Source organism: Rhincodon typus, unplaced genomic scaffold (genome assembly GCF_021869965.1).
Source record: "Rhincodon typus isolate 14 unplaced genomic scaffold, sRhiTyp1.1 hic_rhity00001701, whole genome shotgun sequence".
Taxonomy (NCBI): Eukaryota; Metazoa; Chordata; class Chondrichthyes; order Orectolobiformes; family Rhincodontidae; genus Rhincodon; species Rhincodon typus.
In genome coordinates this window covers 1-18,330 of record NW_025967339.1, presented here as the reverse complement: position 1 = coordinate 18,330, position 18,330 = coordinate 1, and the positions used below count along the sequence as shown (strand labels likewise).

Below are 18,330 nucleotides of genomic sequence, written 5' to 3'. Positions count from 1 at the left end.
TGCGTGTATGCCCGTGGGGGGCTCTGGGAGGAATTTCAGAGCCTAAGCTCTTCTTGGCAGCAAAAGACACAGCCATCAATTGTCAAGTTACTTAAACTGGAATGTTCACAAGGCCAGAATTGGAAGAGTGCAGGTATCCTGGCGAATAGTAAAACATGATAGAGATGGGAAGGGCAAGGTTGTGAAGTGATGTGAAAACAAGAAATGAATTTGAAGAATTCGGCAATGCTTAATCAAGAGCTGGTATGAATCAGCAAGCACAGGGTGGTGGTTGAAAACTGCAAGTAACAGATGTTTGAAGAATTGTTCTATAACTGGCCAGTTCAATTATTTCAGTGGCAGTAACAAAACATGTTAAAGTATACAGGTAAGCTATCATTGCATTTCTATAGATATCAATTAAAGTTACTCAGGATATTAGCATATTCCTTAGCAACAAAGCCAAAACAAGTTTAGTTTCAAGCCTGGAAAATGTTCGGTGCACTTACATGACAACTGACTGCATCATTTTAATTATAGTAAATGCTGCCACTTATTGATCAGAGACAGAACTGCAGATTGCTTTCTTCATCCTTAACAGCATAAAGGCCAATTGTAGGAATTCTGAACATCGTGTGCTTACCACTAAGTACCTTGATATTTAAGAATGCTGTTTAATTATTATTTCAATGAAACACCATCCAAAAATTTCAGTAGAAAGCCATATTTTTAAGCATTGGCCCATAATTCAGTGTCAACATGTCTAATGGCATGAGCCATTATTTGTGCTCAAACACTACTGTAATTTCAAGCAAGGCCAGAAAAATAAAACAGTTGATTGCAGAGACTAACAGTTGCTGTCCAAGATGCTTCACATAGCAGTATTCTACCATCTGGGTCATCACTGAAATGCATTTTCAAATGTGAAATGTTGTACACATATGATAGAGATGATCAAAGCTCACCACTAATTACAACTGGTCTTAAGTGATGCAAGGAAACTCTTTTGTACCTATTTAAGGTTTGTATAATTTTATTTGATTCATTCATGGGATGTTTGCATCGCTGACTGGGTCAGCGTTTTCTGACCTTGAGAAGGTGGCAATAAGCTGCCTACTTGAAACGCTGCAGTTTATTTGTTGTAGGTACAAGCACAATGTTGTTAGGGAAGGAGTCCCAGGATTTTGACCCAGCAACACTAAAAAGAAGGCGATATATTTCCAAGTCAGGATGGTAAGTGGCTTGGAGCAGCACTTATAACTGGCGGTATTGCGATGACTTTGCTGCTGTTGTTGTTCTAGATGGTGCGGTCATCAGTTTGGAAGGTTCTGTCAAAACAGTTTAGTGAATTTCTGCAGTGCACCTTATAGATAGTACACACTGCTACGACTATGTGTCAGTGGTGGAGGGAAGAATGTTTGTGAATGCGTTGCCAATTAAATAGCCTGCTTTGTTTTGGAGGGTGTCAAACTTCTGAGTGTTGTTGGAGCTGTTCAAGGTTTGGGGAAGTCAGGATTCCTGACCTTCTCTTGTAACCACATTATTTCAAATAGCTACTCCAACTCAGCTGCTGGTCAATTGTAACCCTTAGAATGTTGACACTGGGGACTCAATGATAGCAATTGGATGTCAAGTGGCAATGGTTAAATGCTATCTTGTTGGAGATATAGTCATTGCTTGGCACTTCTGTGGTTCAAATAATACCTGTCAGCCCAAGCCTGGATATTATCCAGGCCCTGCTGCATTTGGACTGCTTCAGTATCTGAGGCGTCACAAATGGTGCTAAACATAATGCAATCAGCAGCAAATATCCTCCCTTCTGACTTTATGATGGAGGAAAGGACATTAATGAAACAGCTGAAGATGACTGAGCCGAGGACACTATCCTGCGGAGCTGTACCTACTGAGTCAGGAGACCCAGGTTCAAGTCCCACCTGCTCCAGAGGTGTGCACTAACGTCTCTGAAAAGGTTGATTAGAAAATATTCTGGAAAATCCCTGCAGAAATGACCAACTTTTAACAACCATAATCTCTTTCCTTTGTGCAAGGTCTGACTCCAAACAGCAGTGACTGTTTCACTGATTTTCACACCAATTTTGCTCGGGCTCCTAGATGCCAAACTTGGTTACATGTGTTTTGATGTCAAGTTCAGATACTCTCACCTTTTCTCTGATGTTCAACTATGGGTTAAACCTAAATTAGTTTTCAAGAGATTCTGTTAGCATTGTGGTACTCATTCATTACTATCAATGAACCTACATGGGCACTGAAAATTAACTTCTGAAAATGTGTAGGAACATTTTCTCTGGTCTCAGTTGTTTTTGGAGATTTTAATAATGTAAAATTATAAATAATGCATTTCTTTAAACTTCTTTCCCATTCTTAATCCAAGCTTTCCTACCCTTGGTTCATGCCTCTTTCTGCAACTTATTTGTCATTTCATTCATCTACTAAATATCACTTCTCTCTCAGTTTTTATACTATTAATTTTACTTTTTTTAATCTGATTGGTTAAGGCGATACACAGTTGCTTGCCTTGTTCATCCTTATTTCCCTTTATCAGCTTGTACCTCCAGGGAGATGAAAATAACACAGCAAGACTAACAACAGCCATCACTCATTGCTTTGCTATAGCAAATCATAGGCTCTCTCATACAAAACAGGCATAAAAGGGGTGAATAAAACGACAGCTGTAGGCATTTTAAAAATTATTAAAATAAATAAATGTCACCTATAGACTTGAATAAAGTATTTCAACTGAATATTATTTAACAAAAAAATTGCGTCAATCATTAACGTAAAAATTTATAACTCAACGATAGTTAACAGCTATAAGTAATTTGAAACAAAACTAAACTAAAATGCAAGTTCATATTATCACCTAGCAAATATGTTTGACTTGGTTATGGTTTATAGTCAAAAATGCAAATTCATGCTTTTAACAAATCAACTTATGAACTCTTATAAAATAGCTACTGCAAACTGAAAACTCTTTGCTTGAATCCAAAATAACCACACTGCAAGACAAATGATTCTTATCTCTAAAACAAGCATTCAGGAAAATCAAAAGTATGTTTGTATAAATGTTCATGTACTAGATAGCTCTGAATCAGGTTAGTGAAAATATCTCAAACACTTTGAGATCATATCGAATTAATGAAACAATGTAGTCAGACAGCACAAGTATAAAGTATTACTCACTGAGGTCTTCTGCTAGTTGAACTCTCCTTCCTGTCAGCAGCTGAACCTTTTTAGCATCATCTTCAGCAAAGTCCTCCAACACTTCCTTTACATTCTTTTCAAGACGTCTCACTGGCATTGGTGGAAAGCACAGGTATTTAGATTTTAAGATCTTGATGAATGGTGATTTTTCAAAGAATTAAGTGTGCAACATCGTATCCATTAAACAGTTGCTCTTGTGGTAGCAATGAATTACATTGAGTCAGTTTTAGATATGGGCTCTATGCTGCCAGCTAGGTAATGAGCAATATATATCTGCAGATACTTAACCTACCACAGAATGTTGCCAGTCACGTGAGAATTAAATTAGCTATTACTTATTGTATAACAAATATATGTACATAGTAGTCTTTCACTAATACAGTCATAGTTATAGACTCATACAGCACGGAAACAGACTCTTCAGTCCAACAAGTCCATGCTGAACATAATCCCAAACTAAACTAGTCCCACATTCATGCTCCTGGCCTGTATCCCTCCAAACCTTTCCTATTCACATATCCAACTAAATGTCTGTCAAATGTTGTAAGTGTAATCGTATCCACCACTTCATCAGAAAGTTCATTTCACATGTGAACCACCCTGTGTAAAAAAAATTGCTCATATCTTTTTTAAATCTCACTCTTCTCACATTAAAAATGTGTCCCCTAGTCTTGAAATTCCCCATCCTACGTAAAGGACAACTACCATCAACTCTATCTATACCTCTCATTATTTTATAAACTTCTATCAGGTCACCTCGCAAGCTCCTATGCTGCAGTGATAAAGTCCCAGCCTATCCAGCCTTTCCTTATAACTCGACCCTTCCATTCCTGGCAATATCCTGGTAAATCTCTTCTGAACCCTCTCCAGCTTGGTAATATCCTTCCTATAACTGGATGGCCAGAACTGGACACAGTATTCCAGAAGAGGCCTCACCAATGTACTGTACCACCTCAACATTACATCCCAACTCCTTTACTCAAAAGACTGAGCAATGAAGGCAAGTGTGCCAAATGTCTTCTTGACCATCCTGTCGATACCTGATGCAAACTTTAAAGAATTATGTACCTGCACCCTAGGTGCCTCTGCTCCACAGCACTATCCAAGGCCCTACCATTAATTGTATAAGCCCTACCCTTGTTTGTTGTACCAAAATGCAATACCTTGCATTTATCCAGTTTGAAGTTCATCTGCCATTTTTCAGCTATTGACCCATTTGATTAAGATCCCTTTGGATTCTTAGAAAACCTTCTTCACTGTCTACAATGCCATCAATTTTGGTGTCATCCGCAAACTTCCTAATCATGCCTTCTGTATTTTCATCCAAATCATTTTTACAAGAAACTTTTCAAAAATTATCTTACATATTTTACACGTTTTTGATTTCTTTAAAAACACTAAGTTCTGTATATACAAAATAAATTCCTTTTAAGATTAAGAGTAAGTGTTGTGAAAATCAGTTGTGTACAGTACTTTCCCTGGATTACTATTTTCTATCATGTATCTTTAGCAACATTGCAACAGAATTGCATGCAGTATTCCAAAAGTGGCCTAACCAATGTCCTGTACTTCTGCAACATGACTTCCTAACTCCTATTCTCAATACACTCATCTGTTGTCTGTAAATTACAATCAGAGCCACTGTAAGATACAGACAACAGATGAGTGTATTGAGAATAGGAGTTAGGAAGTCATGTTGCAGAAGTACAGGACATTGGTTAGGCCACTTTTGGAATACTGCATGCAACTCTGGTCTCCGTGCTATAAGAAGGATGCTGTGAAACTTGAAATGGTTCAGAAAAGATTTACAAGAATATTGCCAGGATTGTATTGCCAGTGAAACTACCAACAGCATTTTCTTGTAATCCTGTCCACTGTCTCATACAATATCACACTGACAAAATGCAAAAATGAAACTCAGTGTTAATAGCTTGATCAATTAGTACAGTTTCATGTGGGTGAGGTCAGAAAATTGATATGTCAAAACTTATCCAAATGCATACTGGATCACACTTCAAAGACAACACAGTAAGCAACTCCAATTATTTTCCACTTCTACTTTTCAGAGGATGAACATACAAATTACTTATAATCTTGAGAGAACATTTATACAAGAAATATCTAATCATGATCACAAATTGATGTTACCAAATTGAAAAATAATTGGTGTCCAACTTGAAGGTTGAACACTTTTCACAAAAATATGACAGCCTATGCACCAACTTCATAGCATTATCTTTGTACACCTACAAGTAATAACAAGTGAATAATTAATCTTTTCATTTCAGACTCTCAGTTTATTTAGATGTAAATTCCAAATTAGTTGTATTTTTCACAGATCTGAAACATAGCGGTAGAGTTATTTTTCCTGGCTCCCCTGTTGGCTGATGTTGTTAACTTGCCTCTTTCCTCAGATACTCGACTCTCTTATAAATCTATTTTCACCCCACTCCTTAAATCACCAACTCTTAGCATATCATGAACTTTGCAAACTATCATACCATTTCCAATCTTTGCTTTCCACAGAGCCTGCACATGTTTTTACCTCCCAAAGTGCAAGGCCCCTTCAATCGTGTTTCTGTCACTACCTCAGTAATAAAATGGCTATCACTAAAGTCACATTCTATGTGATTGCGATATGGGTAAATTATCCCACTTTGTTCTTCTGAACCTAACTGCAGACTTTGACACAGTTGACCACGCCTTCCTCATTTGAAGCTTTCCAATGACATTCAATGTGGGGAAGCTGCATTCATCTGGCTCCAAGTGCTTTCGTGTAATCTTGAGAAAAGAATCATCCAGCTTGCACACCATTACCTCTGGTATCATTAAAGGTTCAACTCCTTGTTAGTGATCATCTCCAATATGCCCCTCAGTGACAGGAGTTGAAAGTACAGCATCAGGTTTCTCATATATGCTGATAAGATCCAACTCTACATCACCACCACTGGTCTTGATTCCTCCGAACAGCTCTAAATTATTGGTTTGCTTTCCCAACACCTCATACTAGATGAGCAAAATTTCAACCACTTAAGAATTGGGATGATCAAAGCCATTGTCTTGTGTTTAGATAAAACTATTCCTTAGCTATCCAAATCATCTAACTATCTCGGGCTGAACTTTGTTTGTAATCTTGCTTCATATATGACTACTTGATGAGTTTCTGACCAAATATTTACACCATCTCGAAGACTGCCCATTTCCACTTCATAACATTGCCAGACTGTCTCATGTATTGCTGAATACCTCAACTATGTTACTTCTAGGTGACTGCCCCAGTGTGCCAATGGCCAACTTGCCACATCCACCTTCCTAAACTGGAGGTCATCCAAAACTCTGCTACGTGTACTGTTAGCCACACCAAGTCACCCAGCACCTCCTTTCTAAAAATCTATATTGGATCCAAGTTAGGAAACACCTCTATTTTAAAATTCTCACTTTTGTTTTAAAATCATTCCACAGCTTTAACTATCCTTATCTCTATAATTTCCTCCAGCCCCACAACCTTCCAAAGTATCTACGTTCCTCTATTCTGGCCTCCTAATCATCCCAGATTTTAATTGTTTCACTATTAGCAGCTGTACATGCAGCTAGCTATGCACTATGCTCTAGAATTTTATTCCTAACCCTCTGTCTTGCCTTTTTGTTTTCTTCAAGATGTTTATCTGCCTGAATTTATTTACCTTCATTTATTACCTTGTTTGAATTGGCATCAAACTTTGTTTTTGTTTTTAAACACTCCTGTAAAGTGACTTGGGACATTTTAGTACATTAAAAGATGCAATATAAATACTAATTGTTGTTCCTGATGCATATTTCATCATAAACAGGATCTTAACTAACCTTCAGTATTTGTTAGCTGTTGGCGGAGTGTGTTTGCTGTAATAGCTAGCATTCGTTGAATACGCCAGAACAGGATAACATTATTGCAATCCAGCTGTGGAGCCATGGAAGGGGAAGAGAAGAGAGACAGTATGACAATCCTTAATTCACCTATGTTTCACTTCAGTCTTTGTGATTATAGCCACGGATTTTAGTGGTGGAAAATGAAACGGTTTCCGCTTTTGGCAGTGAGTCAAATATCAAGCAGGTTAGGTATAACATTGCCGATGCAACATCAAAGTCTTGCTACTCTGCTCCAACATCATTAAACAAATGCTTTCTGCACCAGCAGAAACTTTTCCATTTCGGACATTAACTCTGAAATCAAAGTTGCTCCCTCAGTGTCAATTTGTGAGCAGATAAAATTGTGTTGCAGCACCTCTTTGTCAGTAGTTTAAAACTATATATCGGAACCCAAGGCTCCCACTCAGCAAGCTAAACCTCATCAGTACAGAGAAAATTTAATGCAGATCCTCAGTGAAAAGACAATATGCATTAATAAATTACAGAAAAAAAAACAAGAGATACCTGCAGAAATACGAGCAAATTGAATTCTCCAACATATATTGATTTTCAACAAACTCTATGTACAAATTAAGACTCGTGAACATTTGAACTCCAATTTAAGTGCTTGTTTAAAACTGTCCATATCATAGTGTAGCTGAGTACTTTAACATTTTATTGCCCTATGAAACATGCTTCACTATAGCAGAGACTCTAGTTAAAGACCATTAATAGATCTCAATTATCGGTCACTTTTGCCTTCAAATGGAATGCAGCAGTTTTAATTAGAATAATCTGTCCCGAGATATTATACATTTGAAGTCTTCAGAAAATATCTAATTGTAAATGCTTTCAATGTCCCATAAAACACAATAGTCATTTAAAAAAAAAGATGCCAATTAGCACTGCTAAGCTTTCACGTTTGCTTTTACTACTATAAACTGCCATGGTTGGTGCTGGATCTAGATCCACTGTAATCATTGTTATTTTGACAAACATGATCCATGAGGCAACATAAAATGAGATAAAGAGAAGTTAGAGAAAATAAAGGCTGCACTTTGTTGCTACAACTGCAAGGGACACACTCACCCCACATTCAATCCGAGAGTGTGATGTTACTGTTAGTGATGTCACAATCAGGTTCTGACAGCAAAGACTATGGCCATCCATGATATTAAGCAATGCAAAGTATTTTAAAAAGTCAGCACCAGTAAAATGCATTTATTCCAAATTGTTCTCCAATATGCAAAGTCTTAATGTTGTTGATCTCAGCCTGACAGCATAATATTACAGTTTATATAGTACTGAACACAAAAACATCAGTTAAAAATCTTAGGATCATAACTGCAATTTGCTTCCAACGTTTGGCTGCCCTCAATAGAATGTTTTGAGGACATTCATATTTCCTTTGTGTTACCCTTTTTCATACCTCAGAGTCAACAAAATGCCTTTGGTAATAGTGGAAACCTCTTCTACAAAGATTACAATGATTCAGTGATTTCTTCAAGAAGTGTTTTCGGTAAACTTGGTGCCAAGTATCTTTAATCTATAAAAAAATGAAAACGTAAGGCAGTTGTTGATATCAGTTATGTTTCGCAACAAGAAAATATGTGGTTCTTCGGGAACAGTAGTCAGTTTAAGAACATTACAAACATTGTTTAATTGGAATTATCCTATCACATCTGGCTTCCTAAAAAGGAAGCTTTCCACACAAATTGTCGTTCATAAGCAAAACTTGAAGCTAGAGTACATGCTCTTTCAAATTGTACCATTGGTTCAAAAAAACCTCACCTTCAAAATAACTAATAAATTTTCAACAAAGAGTGGTATTGAATGAAACAAATAGTAAAGCATATCAGCTCATGCATATTTTGTTTGACATGGAAACTAAATGAAATATTTAAAGATTTGTTGACCTTCACTTACCAGAATGGTGTCCACATCTACATTTTTTGCTTCCAGATTTTTACGAACTGTCGTGACTTCATCGTTGGCAAGATAAGCTGTGTGATCTTCATTAATCTTTAACAATCGCTCCAATTCACTTTTGGTTTCATTTCTAATGTGCTAGAGGAGAGAACGTATTCTGTTAAATGTCATTCAAGTGTCGGAATAGAGCCACACAGCATGGAAGCATAACCTTCACTCCAACTAGTCCACACCTACCAACTGAACTAGCAAACTAACAATTTGCCTGTGTTTGGCCCAGATCCCTCCAAACCTTTCGCATTCATGTACTGATCCAAATGTCTTTTAAATGTTGTAACTTTTTCTGTCAATTCATTCCACACATGAATCACTGTGTTTAAACAAAAAAGTTGCCTCATGTCCTTTTTAAAAACTCAATCCCCCACCCTAAAAATATGCCCCATAGTTTTGAAGTTCCCCACACAGGGAAAAGACCCTTGCTAATCACCTTATCTATGCCCCTCATGATTTTATAAACCTCTATGAGGTCATCCCTCAATCTCCTACACTCCAGCTAAAAGAAGTCCCAGCCCATCCAGCCAAATTTTATAATTCAAACCCTCCATTCCTGGCATCATCCTGGTAACTTTTTTCTGAACCCCCTCCAATTTATTAATATCTTTCCTCTAGCAGGACACCCAGAAGTGCGAACGGTACTCCAGAAGAGGACCCCCCCCCCCCCCCCATGCCCTGTACAACCTCAACATGACGTTCCAACTCCTATACTCAAAGGTCTGGGCAACGAAGGCAAAGGTGCTAAGTGTCTTCATAACCACCCTATCTACCTGTGATGCAAATTTCAAAGAATTATGTACTTGAACACCCAAGTCTCTCTGTTCCACAACACTACGCAGGGCCCTACCATTACCTGTATAAGCCCTGCCCTCATTTGGTTTACAGAAATGCAATACCTCACGTTTATCCAAACTAAACACCATCTGCCACTCCTAACCCCTTTAACCCAAATGATCAAGATCAGTTTGTATTCTTAGATACCTTTCTTCATTGTCCACTATACCACCAATTTTGGTGTCATCTGCAAACTTACTAACCATGCCTTCTAAATTCTCATCCAAGTCATTTATATAAATGACAAACGAAAGTGGACCCAGCACCAATCCCTGCAGAACACTGCTGGTCACAGGCCTCCAGTCTGAAAATAAACCCTATGCCTCCTACTGTGAAGCTAATTTTCTATCCAATTGGCAAACTCACCCTGAATCCCATGCGATCTAACTTTACTAATTACTCTATGCGGAACCTTGTCAAAGGCTTTATTCAAGTCCATATAAACAATGTCTACTACTCTGCTCTCAAACGTTTTGGTTACTTCCTCAGAAAACTCAATCAAGTTTGTGAGATACCAGTTCATTTGCACAAAACCATGCTGACTATCCCCTAATCAGTCCTTGCCTTTCCGAAAGCATGTAAATCCTATCTTACAATACAGTTACGTTCTTCACTGATGGGTATCACTTAAGAGGCAACTCAAGTTACATGATTAAAAATGAAGCCGTTTAAGACTGTATAATTATCTCACGAGGTCATCCACCATAGCAGTAAATGTGCTTCACAGGGTGTCCTGGTACATGAATCAAAGAAGTGAGTACGCAGGTGCAGTACGTGATAAGGGCTACTCGTGAAACGCTGTTATTTATTGCAAGGAGAATGGAGTACAAAGTAGGGAATAAAAACTGAACAAACTGTGGATGCTGTAAATCATAAACAGAAACAGAAATTGCTTGAAAAGCTAAGCAGGTCTGGCAGCATCTGTGAAGAAAAATCCAAGTTAACGTTTTGGGTCTGGTGACCCTTCCTCATAACTACAAATTGGGAGGTTTTGTTACAGGTATCTAGGACTTTTGGTGTAATGCCTAAGGGATATCTACAGTTTTGTTCTCCTTGCTTAATAAAACGCATAAATGAATTGGAAGCAGTTCAGAGAAGATTCACTTGATTCATTCTTGGGATGAAAAGGTTACCTTCTTATTTTACAAAGGAGGAAATGTTACACAAGTTGGGTCTGTATCCATTGGAATTTAAAAAGAGAAATTATATTATTGAAACACAATCTTTTGAGGGGACTCAATAAGGCTGATGTTGAAATTACTTTCATCATTCCTACGGGAGGAACAATAACCAGGGGACACAGTTTAGATATAAAAGGACTTCAATTTAAGACAGAGATGAGAATGTTTCTTTTTCTCTCAGATTTGCATTTTTGTGAATTTTCTTGCCTGAAAGCAGTGGAGACATGGTCCTTGAGTATGGGTAAACTCCGAGTTAGATTGACTCTTTTGTTGGTGAAGAGTCTAAGGGTAGACAGGAGAGTGGAGTTGATCCCACAATCAAATCAGCTGTGACCTTATCAAATGGCAAAAGTAGGCTCGATGGGGCAAATGGTTTACTCCTACTCCTATTTCATATATTCATACATTTGGCATGAAATACTCAGCAATTCTCAAGGTAACAACTGTATTGAAGCCAAATGCCTCAAATTTATCCCAGCAGATTTTGGAGTAATGCCACACAAATCTACCCAAATGCATGTCATCCATTAATTTAATTGCTGGTTTCTTTTAAAATTGGAAATCATTTTATAAAGTATTGTGATTGAAAGTTCATCACTTTTATCTTTAAATATCTTATGGGCGTCTAGTGTAAAGACCGTACCTTTCTAATTTTCTGTATTTTGATTATGTTTTGAAATGGGAAAATTGATTTTTAAAAAGGATTGTTGAAGAATTGGTGCACACTTTAAAAACAAGTAACCTGACACTCATTGCAAGCATTGTTTACATAGTTGCCTATTCATGTGGTAGTTAAGGCCTAATTTACAGACACGCTAGAGCCAAGGGGTGCATACATGTGGAGATTTGGCTGGCAACAACTAACTGATTGGTCTGTGGATGACAAAGGCCTTCAGCCTGTTAATAATAGAGTAGCACCAGGTAACTGAACAGCTTTGAGAGTAAACGTTCTGGCAGAAGCAAAGACAGCTTTCAAGGAAACAAACCTGGCTGTGACATTTTAGTCAAATACCTGCTTAGTGGGAACCAGTAACCCTGCATCTCCTACAAAACAAGAGAAAGTATCTGGAGAATAAAACTAGACAGCATCATCTCAGCAAGCATTTGGACAGTAGCCACTGAACTGCCTTCCCAGTCTTTCTGCTTGCCCATAATAACCATGTTTTTCCATGTACATGCAAGTACAGAGGGAGTTTATAAAGGGATTAGAATTTTAATTGGTAGAGTTATAGGTCGACAGTTCATAATTGACCATGTGTAGCTAAAATCTCTTTGTAATAAAACAGCCGTCAGTCATTGTTTTCTGTAACCTGGGTCTGAAAGACAATTGGGAAATTCTGCCTACTTTTAAAAATCTCTAATTTTTGTGACAACTTCAGGGACAGCAGGGCCTGATTGCGTGCTACCCCAGTGAGGCATAACACAAGTATGAGAACAGACCAGCATATTCCTTGATGAAACTTTGCATCAGCATTGTAATACAATATTACATATTATGTTCCAATCTTTTCATCTTCAGAGAATCAAATTTAGTTGAACAGCCGCCACAAGAGGTCAGTAACTTGATGAAAGCTAATGGTACACAATGCTGACAGTTCTAGAAAAGACAAGAACTATTACTGTTTCTGTTTCCAGTTGGAGAGATTCACTTGATTCTCTGGATTTTTGAGAATGCCAGCATCGAAGCTATCCATTTGGATCAAAATAAGAATTACGCACTCACCCTGTTACCATCCATGAAACACTTGCACTGTGCATATCCAAAATGGTTGCCAGTATGACACAGACATAGGCCAAGCTGCACATGTGCAAGCTGCAAGCCCTGTACCCCTCAGATCTCCATCATGAACTCCCTCCCACCCAATACTGTGTCCCATCTCTCCTATCACCAACTCCCTCTCCACCACACCATACCCCCATTTAAGTTAAACTGATAGATAATCTTCTTTGAGGGAACCAGCTTCCTCCTCGACACACACTACAACAAACAACTTGCCACAAGTGATCAGCAGACATACTCAGCTGCTATCCTCTCCTTTGAGAGTCAGATTTTTCAGCTAAGTAAATGGGTAACGATACTTCTCCCGAACAATTAGAATGCACGGTTTCAGCTCTCTCTCCATCTTCAAGAACTTGTCACATTGTGCTGATTTGATTGCCTCCATTTCTTTTTACTTACAGCCTATAATTGTCAGTGTATTTGCACAGACTTTCAGACAAAGGCTAATGAACATGCTCTGCAGTGTCAGCAAGCAAAGCCTTCTCAATCAAAGCAAAACAGAGTGTTGTACATCGGTGGAATTCAAAAAAATGCTGTTTGCCGACATCCGTGAAACATTTGCACTGTCATGTGCAGAATAGTTGTCGGTTTCTCATAGGCCAGGACGTGCACAGGCAGACCCTGGACAGTTGGCATCACCATGCTTGTGTCAGGACATCATCGGAACCACGCAGGCACAGAATGGGAACTCTCTCATTACTTACATTCTTCTCGCTTTCAGGGACGTTGTTATTTGCACATAATAAATGTACGCAATATAAACTATATTCTGTCTGATTGTGGCTAGTTACAAAATACTTCCTGTGAGGAAGAAAGTCAAACGGCTCATAGCAGAAGTAAGATCATGGGTTTATTGTTTTTATGGTCAAGCCAATGTAAATTTAGGTTAACAAATGTGAAAATGCTTTGGAGGTAAAATGCTGTTATTCAAGGACACAATAACATTTTCACCAAGAGTGGCTTGATAGCACCACCATTCCCTCAGTCTGAGTCCTGAAGGATACAGCTGTCAGAGTGTGTGGTAGGAAAAATAAAGTTGGCCCCATCCTCACTAATTCACCAGTCGCAGATATACTTCTCCGTATGAGATTTTAAGGCTGTTAGAGTGACCACTGTACAGATCTTGTGAAGATAAAGCTCTGTCTTCATGTGGAGAGTGTCCTTCACAAGCTGTATCATGGGTGATCATCTGCCTCAACTCCTCTGTCCTTGAATAGCTCCAAATTGCTTGATTCCCTTAAAATCCAAATCAATTTCCACCTTGAACATGCTGAACCCTTATTCTGAGTGGGCCCTGCATTCTAGATGTGTTATGCGTGGGCAACAGCCTCCCAGCTTCAACACTGTGAAGTCCCTTAAGAATTTCATGTTTCAATAAGAGAACCTCTCATCACAGGAATACTAAACAGATGATCTGATAAAGTGATGTCAAAGAATGACTCAGCAGTCTGTAGGAAGTGATAGCACTAAAATTGTAATTACTTTTAAAGAAACTAATTAAGAATTAAGCAGATGTTAATAAATTAATCAAAGATTTACTATGAACTGTTCATGCACTAATAAGCCAATTAAAGTTCACAATACCTGCTGTGCACGATCAGAGGAAGTGGTGACCAAGGGTTAATAAGCAACAAAAGTTAGCCGTTCGATGTATAAGAATGGAAGAACTTCAGACAACAGCACAAGTGTACCCAGTCAACCAGCACTGCAAAGTGGTGTCTTGAATCAGATCAACTGAAAACAAAACTGCTTTTCCAATGTATAATTTCTTTCAGGCTTGTTATGATAAACTGAACAAATTCTGTACAATTTGCGTAAACAGATTTGTACATCGACGGGTCTTGTAACCACTTAGGGCTAGTAAACCTTTAGATTCCTTCTCTCAAACTCAATCTATAACTGTAATCATCTTAGGTCTTTCAATTAAAATTAAAGTGAACTTCAAAATCTTATTTGGGATCCTGTAATTATACGCAGAAAAATATCTTATTCATTGCATAATATTTTGCAATCATTAACTTAACTCATTTTGATACTTGGATAATGCATATGTGCTCAAAACAGTTAAAGAAATGCATGCATTCTCAAGTGACCAAAACTCTGTCATTCTTCAGATGGGGGCACCAAAGCTGGACAGTGCAATAAATTGCTTTGCGTTCTATTTCCTTAATAAGGAAATTCAGGACCTATCCAAAACCAAATAATTTGACTCAAAATCTGCAGTTATTGTTTTACAAGTCATTTAGTTTAATTCACTCTTTTGCTTTCTCTTCAAACCAACACTAACATTTGCTTGGCAGAAATGGAAAATTGCCTTATCAACAAAAAGCAGAACAAGTCAGATGAACTGCCAGAGGGAGTGGTAGATGCAAGTACAGTTACAAAAAAAAATTGAACAGGTACATGAATAGGAGAGGCTTAGAGGGATATGGGCCAAATGCAGGCAAGTGGGACTAGTTTAGTTTGGGAAACCTGGTTCAGCATGGATGAGTTGGACTGAAGGGTTGGTTTCCATGCTATATGGCTATGACTCGAAGTCTAAGCTGGCCAAATAAGACATGAACTACAGGGTGGACAATACTGTCTTTGTTGTTGTCATTTTCAGTGCCAAGTGGTTCATCAAGTTACATTCCTTTCTCATAGCAGTTTGATGCAATTGGGTGGCATGCTAGGCCACTTCAGAGATGGTTAAAAGTTGACCAGATTGCTGTGGGTCTAGAGTTACACGTAGATCAGACCAAGGGTGGCAGATTTCCTTCTCTAAAGGACATGAGTGAATTATCAGTGATATGACTATCTTGGTTAATGCTGACCCCAAATTTCTTTTTACAACTTTTAATTATCATTGGGCAACTTTACAAATAACTTTTTTTTGTCTGTCTTTATCCCATCTTTCTGTCCTTTTTTCTCTTGTTTGCTGGACATGGTTTACATTGAATTAAATATCCTAATCTTGAATGTTTGGTTTGGACCTTTCACTTGCATCACTATCACTGAACCCCCACTGTGAATATCCTGTTGATTACCGTGGACCAGAAACTGAATCAGTCACACAAGTATTGCAGCTACAAGACCAGGTCAGAAGCTAGGAGTCTCACAGCGAGCAATTTACCTCCTGACCATCCAAAGTCAGGTGCAAGTCGGGAATGCGATGGAATACTCCCCACTTGCCTGGATAAGTGCAGCTCCAACAATGCTCAAGCAGCTTAACACCATTGAGGACAAAGCAGCTTTCTTGATTGGCACTACAGTCAAAACCATTCACTCCTTCCCACCTCACTAGAAATTCAGTAAGGCTCCTGCACCTTCCAAATCCATCACCACTACTATCTAGGACAGGGTCAGCCAATACATGGGAACACCTCCATCATTCGAAAGCTCTCCTCCAAGTCAGTCATCATTCTCACTTGGAACTATACCACGATCAGTTCAATGTCACTGGGTTAAAATGCTGGAAACTCCCTCCCTAATGGCATTGTGCGCATACACACACCAAATGGACCATCGCAGTTCAAGGCGGCAGCTCACTGTCATCTTCTTGAGGGTAATGGACATAATGGCACAGCCAGTGATGCCCACATTTTGTGAATTAATTTAGAAATAGATTCTGTATGCCTCAGGAAGGTTTCTTTAATCTGCTGACCTGCACTTTTTACATAGTTCTGGCTGTTCCTTAACTGTCCAGCAGATGGCATTAGTAGCATGCTCATGATATGCATGCTTTGACACCATTTTTCCTTAATCTCCTATCGTAATTTCTGGAACTCTTTCTGCAGAACATGGGAGCTCATTCTTTCCCAAGTAATTTGTTCTCTTTTTCTCACTATTTCTGCCTTGAGTCACCACCCCTTCTTTTTCTTCTACATACCCCCAACGCACCCACATAAAATTCGACCAAATACTGAAGCAAACCAAGTACTACAGCCACATTGCCTTTCTATGTACTTGCTTACAGAATGGGATCATCCCCATCCCACTTACCTTCCCCAGCCTCACCTCACCTCTCTCCATTTATTTCGGAGCTCCCTTCCCCCGTCCCTCATTTCTGAAGAAGGGTCCCGACCCGAAAGGTCAACTTTCCTGCTCCTCTGATGTTGCCTGGCCTGCTGTACTCTTCCAGCTCCATTCTGTGTTGTCACATAAAATTCTGCTTTGGCACCGACGTGGTAACTCTCAGAAATTACTGCAACTTTCATTACCACTATACTCCAGTGTTTTTCCCAAATTTTGGGTAACTGTAATTTTCCTATAACAACTATCAACTCTCAACCAAGTTACTACTTTTAGAACAAACTTGGCTATCTTCAGCAGACTCAACCTTTCCTATCTATTCTTAGGTTGCACATTCCAAAAATGCCTTCACTCTCATCTGCGATACAGCATCATCTGTAATTCCACAAGACCGGTGAACACAAGCTTCACAATGCAGCTTACATGAATCCTCCAAGGATGTTTCCTTTGGCATTTAACACATCAAGGAACATTCACATTCAGTGGGATTGGCACAAAAAGTTTGCTACTGTTCTACTACTGTAATCCTGATAAAATTTAACTGAAGCTTTGAAACAGATAAAAATATTAATTTCTGGTCAAGACTATAGAAACTTGAACAGCAAATTAATGCATTAATATCATAAATGAATTTAAAGCAAATTGCCTGCAATTTCTCCATGCACAGGAGGAGTGTACTTTCATGCAACCTCAGAGTATATACTTGTACACATGAACTGATATGTAACATGCACATACCAATTACAGTCAAAATGCCACTCAACCCTGTGCCGCCTTTACATGCACATTAAGTCAAGAACTTTTAGAACAATGTTTTTGAACAAAATACCAAATAAGAAAACTCTATCCATTAATTTCACCTTTCTCTGTTCCCAAAAATATATTGAGCAGAGAAGCAATCTAATTGATTGCTGGGGCTTAAGCAAAAGAAAAAGCACATATTCTCATCTTCAAGCTCAGTACCTTCTACCAAGCATGTAATTCATTTTCAAATGTGGAAATACAGGGACAAGGCAATTACCGGTCCCCATTTTCTGTTCAGTTTGCTCTTATAGAAATAGTCTCAACCTTTGGAAGAATGGAGAATTAGCATATGCTAGATATATTAAATGCATTTATCTCACCTGTTCCTGAGATCGTGATTTCCAGTAGAACCACCTTTCTTGCCAATTTGGTCCCACCATATCATGAATTATAGACTCAGCTATTAAGATAAATGAGGAATACATGATTAGAATGACATCCCTCACATTAGCTATTCTCATTCCATTTAGATACTCCCTTGTGTATGATCTAAAATATGGCATTTTACATGATAATAAAACGTAGAGAGCCATTTTCATCTGTGCTTTCTTAAGTCTAAGCTGCACAAGCAGAAAATGTATTCCCAAATTTGATTTCCTTTCTTTTCAAGAAAAATTTTAATTCACTAACATTTATCCTTTCTTTTCCACT

The 18,330-nt window shown here is 38.4% G+C and overlaps 1 protein-coding gene across 1 annotated transcript; it reads right to left on the bottom strand.

Moving 5' to 3' along the window:
• Positions 1–3,180: 3,180 nt before the first annotated feature.
• Positions 3,181–18,079, bottom strand: LOC125481322 (dynamin-like 120 kDa protein, mitochondrial; the record flags this gene model as incomplete). The annotated part of the gene is made up of 5 exons (XM_048592713.1): positions 3,181–3,291; positions 7,045–7,138; positions 8,516–8,632; positions 9,013–9,153; positions 18,000–18,079. Coding segments are annotated over 5 exons (543 nt in total), but the record flags the coding sequence as incomplete, so codon positions are not given.
• Between the last annotated feature and the right edge of the window lie 251 nt (positions 18,080–18,330).